Raw genomic sequence first — 18427 nt, 5'->3', positions numbered from 1 at the left:
TTCATGTTTTAAGTTCTTAACCCCTGAATTGTCACTTTAGAGGGAAGCGTATAATAGGTGCTGACAGAATCCAATTTTGACACAAAAACATGTCATTATCTCAGCTATGGTGAATTCCACTTCAGTACAGTCAGTGATGAATTATTAAATATTAGGAACCTCAGTGGTGATTTATTAACAATTGTTCTGTTGAGTATGTATTATTTGTATGTGTTTTCTTTTTTGGTTGAAAAAAGACCCGATTACACCTCAAGCTTGGAGTTTCTATCTTCATGAGCAGCAGCTCAATGAACTAACTCCATGCAATGTCACACATTGATAGGAATACTTTCAAAATGTTTGAATTACTTGACATTAACCTACATCAAACATAGCTGCGAGTTGACAAAGAGAACAAAATTAAATACTACATTCTTTGTAATTCTTTCTGAATTCTAGCTGAAGATGCATTTTTAAACCAGAAACATGGACTGTAAATAATAAACTTTACACAAAACAAGGCCGTTTCAGTCTGGATTATTAACGGAATCAATGTTTATATTTGGAAAATACCGTTTAAATATAGATGTTTTTGCATGGTGATAGCTTTTATAATTTCTGCAAACAGTATTGGCCAATGAACTATAGTTGTATGCTGTACTGCCTGTTTCATATTGTGTCAACACATGTCTGTGTAATAGGAGGGAGGCACAATCTCTATCCAGACAAAAACACAGGGATAGATAATAACAGCAGTCAAATTGGGTGGTGTTGTCCGTCAGACTTTGTGAAGGAAACATAAGGACTAAGATCTAAGTAATGGGCTGCCACTCTTTCCCTGGCTCTGGTCTTGTGTGAGAACTTGACTCCCACTGAGGGAGTTGCCACAGAGCAGCACAGCTTGGTGGGTAATCGTCTAGGCACACCTGACAACATAGGTTACATTTGTGCCAGAAGAGAGGCTAATCTCGAGTCCAATCCTCTGCGTAACACAGCAGAGATAATCACCCTAGGGTTTTTCTATTTCCCTCTTTCTTTTTCCTACTATTCTATCACTCAGACCAACATCAGCTGGAAAGACCATGTTTTGCACCGCAAAATCAAAAGTTTTACTGAAATCCAAGCAATTAAAGCTTCATGCAATCGTTCATCAGACAAAATGTCTTAGCAAACTTTCTAAGCGAGGATGCAGCTTTACTTTCACAAAGCTGCTGTGGTCAGTTTTCTCTCTGTAAATCTGAGCAACTAAGCTCACCACAGGCACCATATGGCAAACAGGTGGGACCACGGAAAGATGTTTTCATCAACGGAAATGTTTGCTATCTTCTGACTTTCAAGGATATTCTGTATAGGCTTTATTCACAAATTAGGTAGGAGGATTTATTGTTCGAAAGAGAGCAAAAAAAAGGAAAAATCCCCCAAAATGGTTGGATCTTGTGCTCTTGTGTTGATGGTGACCATTGCTGGATCAACTTCAAGTCTTAAATAAAACTTGTGTATATACACACAGTTCAAATTCCCTTGAACATAAGAACATGACATCATGTTTAATTGCTTCAGTCTTTAGCTTACATGGGGTGAGTTGTTTGTGGTGAACTACAAAAATCAACCATGTGCTTGCTTTATGGTGGGTCTGAAAAGGAGATGATCCCAAAACAGCTTATAGATAAATAAATGATGTGGTTTTGATTGCAAGTTGAATAATATGCAAGAAGATGAGATGAAAAAGTAAATAAAAGAGTGTTCTCCCACACAATATGTAAATATACACAGAAACCCTGACAATGCTGCATCTGAATTTTGATTTTCTATGTCGTTTATCTACTACTATAATTCATTTACTTTATTTCTTAGATTAAGTTGGGTTCTATAATTAATCTGGTTTTAAAATGTGGTAACATAAATGCTGCTTTAACTGCTTCACATCATTGCTTTGGCTGGTGTTGCTTAAGGAGAGGGAAAGGTATAAAATGTTCTAAATTAAATGTTGAAACATTCAGTGGGTGGCATTAAATGCTCCCGAAGAGGAAAATGCATGCATAAGTGCTCAGTCATTGAAATACTTACCATTTTCTTTCTAGCAAGCAACCACTAACAGTTAATTGTGTTCAAAGTGTTTGTGTTTACATTTAGTAAAAATAACTTCAACAACTTTATGTCTCTGACCACCATCAGTTACAATGATTGATTTACAAATGAACTGTTTTACTATTTCCACTGACAAACAGCTTATTTAGTTGTTAAGTATGAAGACATGTGGAACTGTAAATATCCAGATGAAGTCAAGGAAGAAAGGCCATGTAGACCATAGGAGTGAAATAAGGGGAAAAGAGGACATGAGAAGAGAGAGGGTGTCAGGCGAGACAGCGAGGGGACTATCATAACAGTGCTTTTAAAAGCAATACAGAAGTTCAAATGAAAGAGTTCTAGTATTAACATGCTGCTTCACATTACACACCTCAGGGGTTTCCACCCCCCAGAGTGAGACGGGAAGGTAGCCTAAGAGGTTTAGATGGATTCCCCTTTTCTTTCTTTCTTGTCCCCTGTCTTTGTCAGCGTTTATTTTCTCTCTGATGGATTTGCTGCTGGTGATGGGGCTGTGGCTTCAAAGTGTTTAACCAAGGAATAAATTGCCGGTTACTTTCTGGCAACTTTCTGATCTCTGTGTCAAGATGGAGTCAGCGGTGTAGAACTGAGAGCAAAAGCCCCTGGCCATCTTTAAAAAGACAGTCTGGGAAAGGTTAAAGTTGTGTATTTATGTGTGTGTTTCTACGTTCCTGTGATTGTTGCTGTCACTCCGTGGATGTGTTGTTATTTGTGTTGTTGTGTGCCTGATTGTAGCTATCTCAAGCATTTACCCTCACATACTTTCCAACTTATCCCGTTCACTAAATGATGCGCAGCAACATTTCTCGCTCTGTCTGTAGTATAGTCCTTGGTTTCTGAGTTCACGCCTGAGGACACTGCCAACCGTACCGACTGAGCCCCATATGTTGCATCACCTGCAGTGACCCTCCATATTTACCAGATTGTGCTCAAAGACTATCTTCCAGAATGTATCAAACTTGTGAGGTCAAATCATGGCCAAATAGCCTTGAGGGTTTCCAACAGTCATTAGGATTCAGGCCAAGTGACTGTTGGTCACATCCTCGGAACAGATGCTGGAAAGTAAATAAGTACCCAGTTGTATCCTGGTACTGTACTGAAAGAGTAACCTTAGACTAAATTACTTAATGTTCAGTGATTCATAGTAGCTTAACATTTTAGTCCTTTTTCATGCGACCTCATCCCAGTCTATAGTGTTAATTGCAACAGTTCAATCAATCAATCAACTTTATTTATAAAGCCCTTTAAAAACAGCTGCAGCTGAAACAAAGTGCTGCACATGGATAAAAACACGTAGCACAAAACACAAAAACAACAATCAAAACAACAAAAAAAAAATCAATAACAATGTCAAAACAACAAGACCAATGAAACAAATACAGAAACATAGTCTCATGCTGGGTTAAAAGCCAAGGAATAGAAATGGGTTTTAAGACGAGTTTTAAAAATGGGCAATAAAGGGGCTTGTCTAATGTGCAATGGGAGGTCATTCCACAGATTAGGACCGGCAGCGGAAAAGGCTCTATCCCCTCTGAACTTCCGTTTAGGCCTTGATACCTCCAGGAGCAGCTGATCAGTTGATCTGAGGCCCCAGGCAGGAGTGTAAGGATGGAGCAGCTCAGAGAGAGGTTTTTACCTATACTTCTATCAATATTTATTATTTTACAGTCATATTTTCTAGTTTTTTAGTTGAAGTTTGTAATATTATTTATAAAGGAATCACATAACTACTTATAAATACCCTCTCTAATGACAGTCTTATTCCTTATCCGTCACTACTTCACTTGTACTCGAATAAGTATTTTTCAAATTTGTACTTTCATAAAGGGTATTTATACCTTTATTCCATTGCCTGTAAAAAAGTGTATAGTTTCATTCAAAGACACAAAAGATGCCGCGTACCAAAGCTGCATTATTTGAGGTAATGACAGCACTCAGAGAGCACTTATCCTGCAGAGCCAGCTGGTACCCACAGCCTACCAAGAAAAAACATAGGGAGTAGTTTGGCCACAAAACCAAATCACTTGGATGCTGTAACACGAACACAAATAACATATTAATTAAAAATCAATGCTACTTAATGTTGGAAGGCATAATATTATGTTTGGCATTTACTGGAAATGTCAACCTTAAATGAATTATGAAATCACGATATTACTTGTCTAGGCCTATGCCAATTTATCTTCTGAATTGTTGGAACAGCTTTTTATTCCTGAACTCTTAATGTGCACGCACCAATCAATTCACCAAAGAGTATTCATGCCTATCCTACAGTAGCATTAACCCATATAAAGAACAAAGGCAAGACTCTCTTTAGATGTGCTATGGCAGTCCTATGATGCCTCAGTAATGCAAAGAGGCCCTTTGCTTGCTTGTTAAGATTAACTTTTGTTTATAAAGTTCCTAAAGCAAGTTTTCTGTTCTTCTTATCAGGTTGAACAAAGTCTTTGAACTTGTGGATGTAGTTTTGAAGATCAATGCGAAGGTGTTCAAAGTTTTGTACGAAAAGGACATTAGTTTGCAGGCCAACAGTTTGCAAATTAATGCATATTAGCCCACAAAAAGCATTGGAGCTGTTTGCCTTTTAGCCACCATAATGAATCCCTGCATTTGCAATTCAATGGCAAATATAGTTAGTATGTATGTGAATGTTCATCTGCTGTTTGTACATTCTGGGTGTGTGGCTTTCTCTATTATCAGCATCTATGGACTCACAGCATCCAATTACATTTCCCGTAAAGAGTTTCAATGAGAAGATTCTGCTCCTCAACAATGCATCTCGCCTGTTGTGTTTAGAGATAATGTGGCCACTATTTCCTCATTAGAGTCTGTATATTGCATTCCTGTGACAAATTAACCATTACCCTTGAGCACCACATTAAGCCACAGGTCAGAAGACTTGATCATAGTTACACAAATCTTTTTCTTAACATACTAACTTTGTACGGCGGTGGTGGCAAAGTACATAGCGACTTGGCTTGGGAACCGAAAGGTCACCAGTTCAAGTCCCGAAAAGACCAAGTGCTACCGAGGTGTCCCTGAGCAAGGCACCATTCCCTATACTGCTATCATATATAATGGCAACCCACTGCTCCTAACACTAGGATGGGTCAAATGCAGAATGTAAATTCCCCCTCTGTGGGATGATTAAGGATATATTAATCTCTTCTTATTCTTATATTGGACAACACATCATTATAGCATCCAAGCTCATTATCAAAACTCTTCTGAAATAATGTCATTTTTTAAAGTTGTAAATCAACAATCAGTAGGTCTAGTCTTGGAAAATGTCATATAGGTAACATAGGTTTCTGTTTACCAACTCTGCTTGTTTAAATGAAACTTTTACGGAAAGCAGAAAGATAATGATACCAAACAAACCAGAGAGCACTTATTTGTGAGCTTATGAATTATTGTTGTTGGGTGTGTTTTTTCACTTGCTATGCTATTTACCCCTGCTTAATATTGTAAAGGCTATAGCTCAGATGCACATACATAGCAGGCATCAACATTTTAGGAACATTCTAGAAAGCAAATAAGTGTATTTCCATAAACGTCAAACCTTTCCAGTAATATTCAGAACAAAACACTGAAATCCTGCACACCTAATTCTATTAATAATTCCATGCATGTTGTATATATTTTTTGTCCTTATTATGTCAAAGTATCTGAATTATAATTTGCATAACCCCTATTTGTATTCATATTTGACTTTCTTTGGTGTATTGCTTTGCAATCAGACTCTGCAATACCCCAATTTTAATCTCAGACCATTAAAGTTTCACATATTCTAAACTAATTTATTGGCAGAATAAATTAAATAACCACATGATTTCTATTAAGCTTCCAAGGGACAGTAACACGCTGTGCTGCGTGGATTTGTGCGCACTCAATGACTTGTGCAAGATCCCATGACCCAATTACGGATTTGCAGAAATCTGGTCATCCTACTTACATGATACCAAGTGTCATGGGTAATGGATTTCTTCTCCCAGTTTCAATCTAATCCAACTTTATCCAAAATAATATTTGCAGTGACTTGAATGTGAAACCCCATATTCCAAGGGATTTGGGGTTTTCAATGTGCATATTGTATTCAGTGGTTGAGTTGATACTGTAGGCTATAAAATGTTAACTCAAATAGCCTGACACAGGGAGGATTTGTACTATGTAAGCTGTATCACAGCACAATCTAGCACTCACAATCCCTCTAGCTTTCTTCTGTATGCTTTTGTCTGCTCTTGATGTTCCAGGCGATGAGCACAGTGCCTTACATAAGAGAGAAACACTGTAACGCAGAAAGCAGAAGTTGCTTTAATATTAAAAACCATTGATTTCCAAGGGGACTGACAGTATTAAGAGTACAAGATGTCCAGGGTGTCAGGATTTAAATTATAACATTCCTATTTACCCAAAAAGAAATAAGCCTTAAAAGATTGTTTTGGGAAAACAACATCATCAAGAAACGAAACGCCCCTCGTCACTCTTGCAACCAACCAAACATAGTTACCTAAATCTGGCGCTCTATTTAAGCTGTTGGATCTGCCTACCTCTGCCTCGCTAATGCTACTGCCGCTACTGCTGTTTCCAAGCTGCTAATGTGTTCACCTCGCTGCTGCTGCTGCTGCTGCTGCTGCTGCTGCTGCTGCTGCGTTCACGTTGGCGATGCTCGCCTGCCTCACCACCACCCCAGCTTCATACCCAGCTTCCATCTGTAGGCTCGGGGATAGTTATCTAATCATCACTCAATGTTCTAAGCAATTTCCATGGAAGGGATTAATAAAAGTATGTCTTCTATGTCTTCTTCTTCTTCTATGTTAATATGTGGAGTGATGAGGCCCGAGCCTAGACACCAAACTCCAACTATATACTGTTTCTAATAAACATATTAATGAAACACGTGAGTTGTCTGACTGAAATAATCTTATGTTGAATGTTAGCCTTTTCATCAAATCAATTATCTGCAAATTCATTTAAACCCAGCTATGACCGAGCAAGAATGGTTATGTCAGTAAAATAACTATTGGAATCGGATTGCTCTTCCTTCTCCTGCCCTTCTCCTCTACTCTTGCTGTAACACTCACCATATCAAGCAATTATTTCCACTTTGTTGTGAGTTAAAAAACATTTGGTTATAACTAATTTCTTCCAACCAACCTTGGCAGAAATGTTTCTTCAGGTTGACACGAAGGAAGACATATGTTATGTAAGATACCTGAGGAAATAACAACATGCTGTAAACTGCAACAGGGCATCAGGTGAATAATGAGGATGGACAACATTGATGAAGTAGACCAAAGAGAGCAATACTGACAATAATTATTTTTTAATTCTCTCCTTAACACCCCTCTCTCTCCTTCTTTGGCTCAGTGTCTCTCTAAATATTTGGTTTTCCTCTCCCGCAGTAGAGCCAATGTGCTGCCATGATGGCCATTATGATGTTATGGTTTTCAATAACTTTTTATAGTTTGGGCATCAGAGGACAATTAGCAAAAATGAACTGATGATATAATAAATCTGAGGAGTGAGAAGTGCACTGTAATCATGTTAACTTTGGGTGGTTCGAAACTCAGTGGAATGAGTCAATCAAATAATATCGTACAATAGGGGATTCATTTCTGGCCACTTGACACAATGTGGACATGTCATATTAACATATTAAACATGCAAAAGTCTAAAAGTCTAAATATTCAGAAAACAATCTAAAGTGGCTTCCCCAAAGAATATTTAAAAATAAAACCCAATGTCAACAAACTTGCTATCTCTGTCTGAGACACTCACCCATCACACTAAGTTCCTCAATTGTTCTCGTGTAGTAAACATGACTAAAATGAATGGATGTTTCCCTCATCTGACAAGATTTCATTCAAAGCTCCATCAAATTCAAAAATGACGACTGTGTTTTGCAGTCAAAAATGTTCAAAGAGGTCTACTACAGTATATCAGAAAAGATTGTCCATCTCAGAGTCTGAAACTGCCTGTCATGCATATGATTGAGCAATGACAGGGTAATAGAGAAAAATAAACTCAAGCTGGAAACTGTATTGCTTACAAGCCAAGGCCAGGAAGTGATATATAATCAGGTATCGAAAAGTGAGGATGACATCAGCCTCGACACTGACAATAGTGACTGGTCTATCGTCATTTGTTCGAGTTATCTAATATGTTATAGTTGACCAGCCTATACTGCACATTTACATTATAGTAGCTGTGAACTGTTTCCTGGTAAATGTAAAGTATTTATTGGTGATAACGTCAACAAACCATGATGCCATCAAGACATGTGTTTATCAGTTCAGACTGAAACACTGGCAGACATCTGAGTTGTTAATTTGAGTCAGTGGCCCTCATTTAGCAGGCTGCTGTATCAATGTTAATCAGTTTGGTTGACTGCCTGTTGAAGAATAATGAGTGAATTCTTTATGCAAATAAATTGATGGGTTGTATTAAGATCAGTTCTCCTTCTGAGAGTCTAAATAATTAGACCTAGGAACCTTTATTTGCCAGGATAAAGTTCATAATCAAGAAGCCAAAAACAATTCTGATTATTATTGTCTCCAAGGAGAACACATGAAATGAAATGTACAGAGCAAAATACGTAAAAATTATTCTCCCAGGTTGTTCGTTTGTTAATCAAAAATAAAAAGTACACTCTCAAAAAATGAAGAGTGGAGGGTTTAATAACATGAAGTTGAAATTACTAAAATGTGTGCCATGTAGAGTGTATGGGAGATAATATGTGTACTTGAAGTTCTGCAGAAACCCTCACCTTAGACCGTACAGAACGGTACCATCCGGGTGCAGACGGATCATTCTATTCTTCACTGTGACACCGTGGACAAACGATTTCTTGTCGTTGAGGAAATAGGTGTCGGGGACCCAGAGCTGGTCAGCCACCCGGTTATCTAAGGTCAGATTGAGAGGGATCTCAGAGTAGGACAGCCGTTTGTCTCGCCAGGCCTGCTGGAAGTACATCGTCAATGTGTAGTCCTGAAAGTGCACAGAGAGGGAGCAAAGGAGGACAGTGAGCGGGGGGATGGGGGGGGGGGAGGAAAAGAGCCAGAAGGGAAGGAGACAGAATTGGTGTAGGGGGGGGGGGAAAGGGATAAAATAGAGAAGAGACGGAGAGAAAAAAGGGAGAAGACACGGTTATTCGAGAAAAGGAAGCATTTTGTACAGCTGCTCTGTAGTACTTTTCCACTGCAAACTCTCAGATTAGACCAGGCTTGGCTTCAATATTGGATGAAGTTCACTTAAAAGCAAATGGAGCAGTAGGGGTACAGGCCAAAACACTCTTAGTACAAAGCAATGGGGAATTCCTTCATTTCATAGAAACATGAGGTTTAGACAGAAAGTGTGAAACAGTGTGTATGTGTCATGGAGGGAAAAAGAGACAGATGGTTAGGATTTTGTTTGTGTAATATGTGTGTGTGTGTGTGTGTGTGTGTGTGTGTGTGTGTGTGTGTGTGTGTGTGTGTGTGTGTGTGTGTGTGTGTGTGTGTGTGTGTGTGTGTGTGTGTGTGTGTGTGTGTGTGTGTGTGTGTATGTTAGGGTCTGTTAATATATGATAAAATTATGTATGGCTCACTTGTTCGGTTTGTGTGTGTACTTTGTATAAGCAGAGAAGAGAGAGAAAGAGACCACATGTTCCAGACAAATTAAAATAACCTCCAAGCAACCTCAAAATATCTCCTATATGCTCTATTTGCTTTGACAGTAGCTGTCTTCCTGGGATTAACTATTGCTTGTGAAATGAGCTCACTATGTTATACTTGCATAACATATTCAACCATTTTCCACTGTTCGTCCTCTCCCATCAAATCATGTCGCGCACAGACAGCCCACACCCTTTGAGGGACGGTATGTGTCTGCTTTACATAGAAGAGGCAGACAGCATAGTATGTTGGACATAATATGCTTGTTTGTTTTCATCATATGCATGGATGGGAGGAAGAAGAAGCTTGTATGTTACTAAGGCAAACATTTTTTTTCATTTTGACATTTAGAGGTACTCTGTGCACCCCTTGTTGTGCTATAAAGCAATGTTTTGAGAATGTTTTCGATATCATTTATCCCTCATGTGTTACAGTATGTACAAGGTCGCATGACAATGCATATTCCTGCTCATGGATTCATGCATTCTTTTCATGAACAGTTGGTAACTTCTGTACCACTGTGCCAGCTAAATGGAAGGAAAACTACTAACGAGCAAATATTGATGTAAACAGCTAGGCAAATGTAAAAAAGAAAAGAAAAAGGAAATGCATGTTTAACATAAAGAATACATAGAAAGTATTGTAAGAAACCAAAAATCAAAAATGCAGATAATTCAGATTCTCATGATCCAACATACACAAAACTGAAGACACATACAATAGGTAAATACATGTCTAAACAAACAGAGGAAGTTTGATAGCTTGCAGAAAAATTCCGTGCTGAATCTAGGACACGTTGCTCACTGAGGTAAGAAGCCTACCAATCATCCATGAAAAACAAAGTTAAATAAACTTGCTGTCGCAGGGAACTTTTTGTCATGACTGGCACATCCACTTCCTGCAAAGAGGCTGAACATGCAATTTTGAATACGCCCGTCGGCTACAGATCTGACATCCCACAGCACCTTAGGAACCGCAGGGTTGGATATTGACTGGATGGAGTCAGGAAAACAGGAGCAGCTTTTCTCAGTATAACCCTTGTTTGACTTAAATAGGTTTTGTCATGTTGTTGTTGTTGTTGCTACCTTATTTGGCTCTGGGTGCTGACAAACACAAGTCTGAAAATTGAATTTTTTCACGAAACATGAGTAATATAGTAGCCATTCTGTCGTTCAGCTTTACACTTGGTCTTGGAATGGGGAACCCATTTCAGTTAATCCAGGCTAAAAACAATGAATAAGAAAAACACTAAAATCTATTTGTTTGAACAACATTTGGAGGGGTAAGTAGAGGTCTAAATTAGATGTTGGATTATTGACGCAAAAATAAATAATTTCCTTTATATGGAAATACAACAGTCTTGTCAGTGATATTTGCCATTTATTAACCATAGAACTTTAGTGTCTTATATTTGTTTTAGGCTTTACATTTGAACTAGGTCCTTGGTTCACGTGCTGCCCTCAAAACACTTCCATCCCTGGTCGATGGTTATGTAACAACCCACACTCCGCTCTTTCAGGCATGCGTTGCACGGCAGCACATTAAGCAGAAGAGATGCTTGTTTCCATGTAGACCTCCTAAATTACCATCGCTGCACTCATCAATACACACCATCAAACAGGAGCATTTACTGTGATGTATGAAACATTAGAGAGGCTTCAAGGCCTTTGCTATTACCCAGTTTGTACATCCTCGCTTCTTTCTCTTGCCTCCTTTCCTTTTAGTCACGCTGACAGGAAATGGGAAAAGAGGAGGCAAGGAAGAGACACAAGGAGATATGAGTCGAGGCATTTAATTAAATGAGACATCCTTTCCTCGGAGTCGTCATTGTAAAGCCATCAAATAAATATGACTCGTGGCACGGCTGCATTAGCTGTCTGTTGTTTTGCTATACTGCTGCATATTATGATTTCTGTCAGATGAGCATGACAATGATTGTGACTACTTATAGGCCTGTATTTACTTTTAATTAAATGTACATCCTTTTCAAACGATCATATTAGCCTTTATTTATTTTCATTCTGTGAAGCACTAATATTTGTATGTGACTTTCACAGCCATGTTTGAACAGGGAAGCTATATCACAATGCTGCTGTGATTTTCACCTGGCAATGTGGATGAAATATGTAATCTTGCAGTAAGTCCTTTGCAATATATAGTGAGAGGGGTATCATAACATGGGCCCTGATCTTGTGTGACATCACTTGCCAGCCCGGTGATAGGCTTCATTTGTTGAAAGCCATCAGCGATTCTGGCACACGCGTGACTCTCCCTTACCACAAGGCTCACTTTTAGAATCTTAGGTAGCTGTGAGATAAAACAAAAAAACTGACAGCCATGAAGGAATAAGAAGGTGCTGTATGACGTGCGGCATGATTATCAAAGAGTGGATATTTCCATTGTCATCCTTGACAGCCCATTATCGGAGGCCTATCCACTAGTGGGAGTTGTGGTTTGCTTTGTTGGGCAGCCTCTGTAGAGGTGCCACTGTGGCTAGTTTACTGTGAATATTAAGCTATTGTCAGAGACAGCTACAGTACAGTGGGCCTCTCTCTCTCTTTCTCTCTCTCTCTGTGGGAGGAGGAGGTTGTAAATCACCAGAATAACTACAACGGCTGTGTACATCTAAGGGAGGCTGTCATAACAGCAGTCATAATGAGCATCAGTACATAAACTATATTGGAGAGAGAGGGAGAAAAAAAAAGAGAGGAGACAAAAAAGTGATGCAAGAAGAATGATGTTAGATTTATGGGAGCAGAATTTGCTGTGCTGCCAAGGAAAGGACAATAAAAAATGATCTTTATGCTCTCCCACTCTAAGCCACTACAGAATGCGAGGATCCATTAAAACTAATAACCAAGATTCAATTCCACAGCACGCCTCCTACTGTGTTAATGTTTCCTAATTTTGAAGACTAATTATACTATTTTGTTCATAACTGTTGATCTTGTTATATTTTCTCTTCTGAAGACCTTTATGTCAAAAGAATAGTTTGAAGAACTGAAATGAACAAGCTATTACAAAAAAAGTCAAATACAGCTCAACATTTTTTTTTTCTGTAAAACACCTGTATAAAATAAAGTTAATTCTGATGCTCAGCACACATGCGCAACAGACACATCATCAAAAATCTGACACCTCCATTGGTGTGTTGACTGTGCTCAGTTGAGCGACTAACAGCGTACACTTTAATCTGAGAAATGCACTGTCATCACCACTCTGCATAAGCTTTTAGCCATCTAAATGAGTGAGAGGCAAATGGAACGGCCTTCAATTATTTGCTAACACATATTGAAATTCTGACTTCATCATTTGGAGTCATCTTACCCCAAGCCACAAACGGCTGAAAAGCCTCAATTAGTCATAATGACCAGGGTCATTCCTGATATGAAAACAGTAGTTGAATGTAAGCCTGTTACTGTTATTTAAATTGGTTGGAGAACAGTACATTTTCAGCTTGTGGAACAGATATTGAAAAAAAAAAAACCCGCTCCTTTAGGCTGTCTAGCATTATTCTGTTGGACTAACAGCCTAAACAAATAACAGGTACAGACTGAGCTGGTGAGTTGTACATTGTTGCCTGCCATGCAGCAATGGACAGCAAAAAACAGTTAGATGTATCAAGTGTAAATATGTGAATTGATAAATGGGAACTTAAGGGGACAAAGGGTGATCACATAATTGGTGTGGCACAAAGGACCTCATGTCCTTACTTGGATCTCTGTGTTTCTTAATTAAAGACAAAATCTGTGACCCTTCCTAAACCCACTATAGTGCCATCCAGAAGATGTTTTCCAAAAAGTACTCCTGCAAACTTAAACTTTGAGTTTCATTATTGTAAGGCCACATTTTACAGGCGTAGTCTTGTTGTGGGCATTTTTTCTGAGACAGAGGCAAAGTTTTCAGACAATGCTATATATATAGTATATGCTTGCTCAGTCAGCCCTTCAGGCAACAAACTGCAAAATGTCATATTGGCATTTCATGCCATGGATAGAGTCTGATTGATTTGACAGCCATGGAGACTCATTCAATTTCAAAAGTGTAAGTAAGTTATCATCAGCTTTTTTTGGTTGACTCTTCTGCGCCATAAATTGCCGTTGATTACAAACAATTTAAGCTTTCTTTGCCTCTTTGTAGAGCATTCAGTTATCAGATTCAACAAATTAGAAGACTAGTGAAAAATCTAACTGTGTGATGTTTCTTTTCCAAAAAGATCAGCAGCAATCAGAATAAAACAAATCACATATGTGGATATAAGAAAAAGGCAGGGTTTATATTGGCCACTAGAGGTCCTGTAATCAACAACAAACATCACATTGGGCATTTCACCAAACAACTTAATACCTTTTTTTGTCTATTTGTCTTTCATAAGGAACCAACAATAGGTTGGAGTATGATATGTATAATGAGAAGGAGAGATAAATAATGAGAAAAAGCAGGATAACAAAGCTTGAGAAATGTATGGGAGTGATACTGTGTCGTAGAAAATGATGAGGATTGAGGAATGAGAATGAAGGCTTGGGTCTAAAGGGAGAAAAAAAATAAGAGAGGAATGAGGACATCTAAATAGTGAGTACTGGTTAAATATATCTCTTTCTTCCAACTACCCTTGAAGCCAGTTTTCCATTTGAGAGCTGTGGAATGGTGTGGTGAGTTTGCTGCAAGGGGGGGTTCAGAGGGGGGTAAATGAATGGCTCTGGAAAGCTCAGTGGAGCAGTGATGCAAATTGCTTTTATTCTCACAGCTCTTCACTTCCACTCTCTGATTTCAGCACCAGCAATGACCTCCCTCCGCTACTTCCCCTCTCTCCCCTTTTATCCCTTCACTCATCTGCCCCATCCATTCCTTTTTTTCTGTCTCTTTCATGTTATTTTTTTCTATTTCATCTCCCATTTCCCCCTCACTCCTTTACATGAATCTCATTCCATCTACTTCTCCCTATAGCTTCCCTCTCTCTCATATATTCCCTCTCCATCTATCCATCTAAATCTCAAATGGGGCTCCTGTTGCATCTATTTGCATGCGGTAGAGAAAAAAGGGGAGCGAGAACACATTGGTGGTGAATGTGAATGGCTTAGATCATTACCGCTAAACAGACGCAGCCGAGGGAGCCGTCTAGAGAACAAGACAGGTGTTGGACCTGCCTCTGAGGAGCTTTGTGGGTTTTGAAAAGCCCAATGAAGGATTCAGATTTGAATATATCCACCTCAAAGCTCACCGACATAGGGCTTGGCAGACTTCATTTTCAAAATTGGCATACTTTGTAATCAGGTAAAAGGACGACCAAGCAATTACATCATTGATTGGCAAATGTCATTGACTGTTTTGGCAGGTTTTGTTACACCACATTATTTTCATGGGATTGAGATTTTGCATTTTTTTTTTTTTTTTAAAGAGGTATGTTGCTCTAAATTATTTCTATAGTGCACTGACCTTGAAGGGTGGCACTGAATCCTAAAGCAGCCTGCCTCTGAACCCTCCTCTACCCTTATCCTATCTGTGTCTGTCTCCCTATCTGCTCTTCCTCTCTCTTTGTTATACCTTTAGTTGGGAGGAAATGTGATCCCTCCACTACTCAGCCATATGTCCATACCACACTCTATCATCCACCTACTTCAGTTCCTCCAAAAAGCCCTCCAACAACAAGTGGCTTTCAATTTCCTGTCTCACACAGTCGACATGCCATCAGCGCCAGGTATGAGGAACCTGGCATAGGGCACAGCATTTCCAAAGAGGTCTAATAATAAACATGCCTATCCCCTAAGAGATGTGTGACATATATTCCCCACTCTCCGGAGATCTGTGTATGGAGTCCTTAGTATTCAGCTCTGTATCTGGAACAGCTTGTGCGCTGCATGTAGTAAACCTTTCAACAGGAAAGCACACAGGGACTGCAGCAGGGGTTTCACTTGGTCTGTTTACCCCAGAATGAATAATGTTTTAACTGAAAAGGCAGAGTGACGGCTCTAATAAAAACATAGAAGAGCAAATATCTATAACCAAAGTGCCATGAAGGATACGTTTTAATTTAAATAATGACATTATTCTGAACAAAGCTCCTTTGTGTAAACTATGACAAATGTCAACAATGACCAGACTCCTGTTCGCTTGTACTTTATCCCACCTCCCTTTCCATCACTGCTCCTCTCTTTTTTCTCTTTCTGTAGGTGTATCCTATCCCTATTTCTCCTTGGGCTATATATCCTTGTTTTCCTTCAATACCCTTTCATCATTTACTCTGGCCTGGACATCGCTTTCAAGTGAGCTCACTGCTGAAGGTGAATCAAATTTGGAGGAACCTTTTTTTTCCCGAGCTCTCTCCCAAAGCAGAGGTTCACAGCCTTGCCAGTTGGCAGTCGTGCAGCTTAACTGACTACATACAATTTATTACTGTAGAGTCGATTGGAGCATCTGCAGGCACTTTTGTGTCCCCGGAGAGGAGTAGAGTGGAGTGGCAATTCAGAGAGAGGGGCGGTTGGTGGCGAGGGGTGGTGGGGAAGAGAAGAGAGAAGGCAGAGCAGGACACAAATTATGAGGGTGGATTTTGAATTTCCCTGGAAGTAGAGGGGGAAGTTGATGGAGGTTTCACTCTCAGCTGTCATTCAGACTAGCGGGAGGTTAGCTGGCCAAAGAGATGGAAGAAAAATTGAGTCTGTGTACGTCATTTGTCCCACTTACTGCTCCAACTGCTTGAAAAGATTATGTGTGTGTGTGTGTGCGGATGTGGGGGGCATGGAAGCGCATACATTGTACATTGTGTGTGGAAATCATTGTGAAGGTAATGATGTTTAGCTGTTTAATTACAAACTAACACATATTTCTGCCTTTTTGGCACTGCTAAAGCTTTAGACAGCTGTCCTTTCAGTGCCCTACAACCACAATGCACATACTCTGATCCCCTGGAGTAGTCCCACATCTCATGCATTATGGAGGTCTGGAGAATTGAGGAAGAAACTGATTGCTATTCAAAGAGAGTACCAAGAAGCACACACCACATCTACACATTGTCAACAATGAGATAATGCTATTTACAGACATCTGTGGATCGATGAAGAGTATAGAGCCTGAGTTAGTGGAGAACACTGGTTATCAACCTAAATCTGAACAAATGCACTTTATTCGTGCCCGTCTCTGATTCTTTTTTTATTTGTCCATAAATAGAGTTGTGTTGGTTTAGGTCTGTATACAGTATCTCCTTGAGCAAGGACACCCTTGAAGAAGCAATATCTGCTCACAGTTGGACTGAGCTACAATAGATGCAGGGGTGCTTTAAGAAGGTGTCAGCTTCAGAAAGTGTGTGTGTGTGTGTGTGTGTGTGTGTGTGTGTGTGTGTGTGTGTGTGTGTGTGTGTGTGTGTGTGTGTGTGTGTGTGTGTGTGTGTGGGTGTGTGTGTGTGTGGGTGTGTGTGTGTGTGTGTGTGTGGTTACACTTGCATGCTTATCAAATGGTTGATCCCGAGTATAGATATTTAATAATAGACCAGTGAGCCAATAGTGGACATTTTGGAGGTCCATTGATGGTCATGTTCTATATGCTCTCCTAACACACATTTTTTACAGACTAGTGTAATGGTGGGTTTGGAAAAATGTACTCATATAAGATTACGACTAAAAAAAGTCCAAACCTTTATTGTGCTGTTTGAAAAGAGTCCCTATTTGCTAGGATTCAATGACACACAAGGGGTACCTAAAAGTACCTCAGCATGTCCTTTCTCAGTATGTATTCTCCACACTTATATAGTACAAGCTATTGGGTTATCCACTTTTCAATGTAATAGCTTCATTGAAAACTACTCGAACATCTGATATAGTTTTTAGGAACTGAGTTAAAGGTACTGCGAGGCCGATATTTACACACACCGAGATACAGTGTGTGTAAATATACTAAGGAAAAAAACTCCTCTGAGAGTTTGACTTTTCTTATGAAAGTAATAGTCTTAAAAATGCAGAATATCCAGAGCATCGTGGACCTTTGACACTTACGGATTCTTTCCAGCTCTTTTGACTCCGTAATGAAATTGCGTTCACCTCCCTCTATCCGAACATATTTATTTCAATACAATTAGCCCTTGTCCTCATTTATGGACTTTGCATGTTAAAAAAAACATTGAATTATGTAATCAAAATGTGGTTTTAAACATGCAACACTGAATAATTATAGTCTATATTAACCTAATGTGAGCATCAAAAGGGTTTAATACCCACAGCACTCTGGAATGAGAGTGCATCTCACACAAACTTGCACATGTATCGTGGTCAACATTAATCCTCACAATGTTATTTGTGTTTCCAGGGATTTGTTCAACTCCTCATGTCACCTTAACTGAACTTTCAAAGTGCACTGCATTGTAGCACATATAAATTAATATATATGTATATAAAAAAATCTGCAACTCAACCAAAGAAGAGAGGGTGATAAAGCATAAGAGTGTACTTCCTTTTCATGGCAGGCTCTCCCACTACTTACAAAGCAATAAAACACTTATACTGCAAAGCAACCAACATGTACTGTAAAACACATTTGAGAAATCCTAAGATTATCAGTGCAGAGAATATAACTACATAAACAAGTGAGATGAACATATATTTCTCAATCTCCATGAGTGGGAGATGCATATTTGGGAAAGAAAGACATTCTCGATAAAGTATGCATATTAAAACAGCTACCTGCGTGGCTAACCTCTA

General features: G+C 39.2%; 1 protein-coding gene across 2 annotated transcripts in view; it reads right to left on the bottom strand.

Moving 5' to 3' along the window:
* LOC134872290 (gamma-aminobutyric acid receptor subunit beta-2) overlaps positions 1 to 18427 on the bottom strand; it is a 50160-nt gene that overhangs the window by 20648 nt on the left and 11085 nt on the right. For both annotated transcript variants that reach the window (XM_063895529.1, XM_063895530.1), the window contains one exon: positions 8855 to 9075. In XM_063895529.1, the coding sequence (XP_063751599.1) occupies positions 8855 to 9075 (221 nt within the window). The remainder of the gene's footprint in view (positions 1 to 8854; positions 9076 to 18427) is intronic.

The sequence above is a fragment of the Eleginops maclovinus genome, chromosome 11 (assembly GCF_036324505.1).
Source record: "Eleginops maclovinus isolate JMC-PN-2008 ecotype Puerto Natales chromosome 11, JC_Emac_rtc_rv5, whole genome shotgun sequence".
Lineage (NCBI taxonomy): Eukaryota > Metazoa > Chordata > Actinopteri > Perciformes > Eleginopidae > Eleginops > Eleginops maclovinus.
This window is presented reverse-complemented; position numbering and strand designations above follow the sequence as displayed.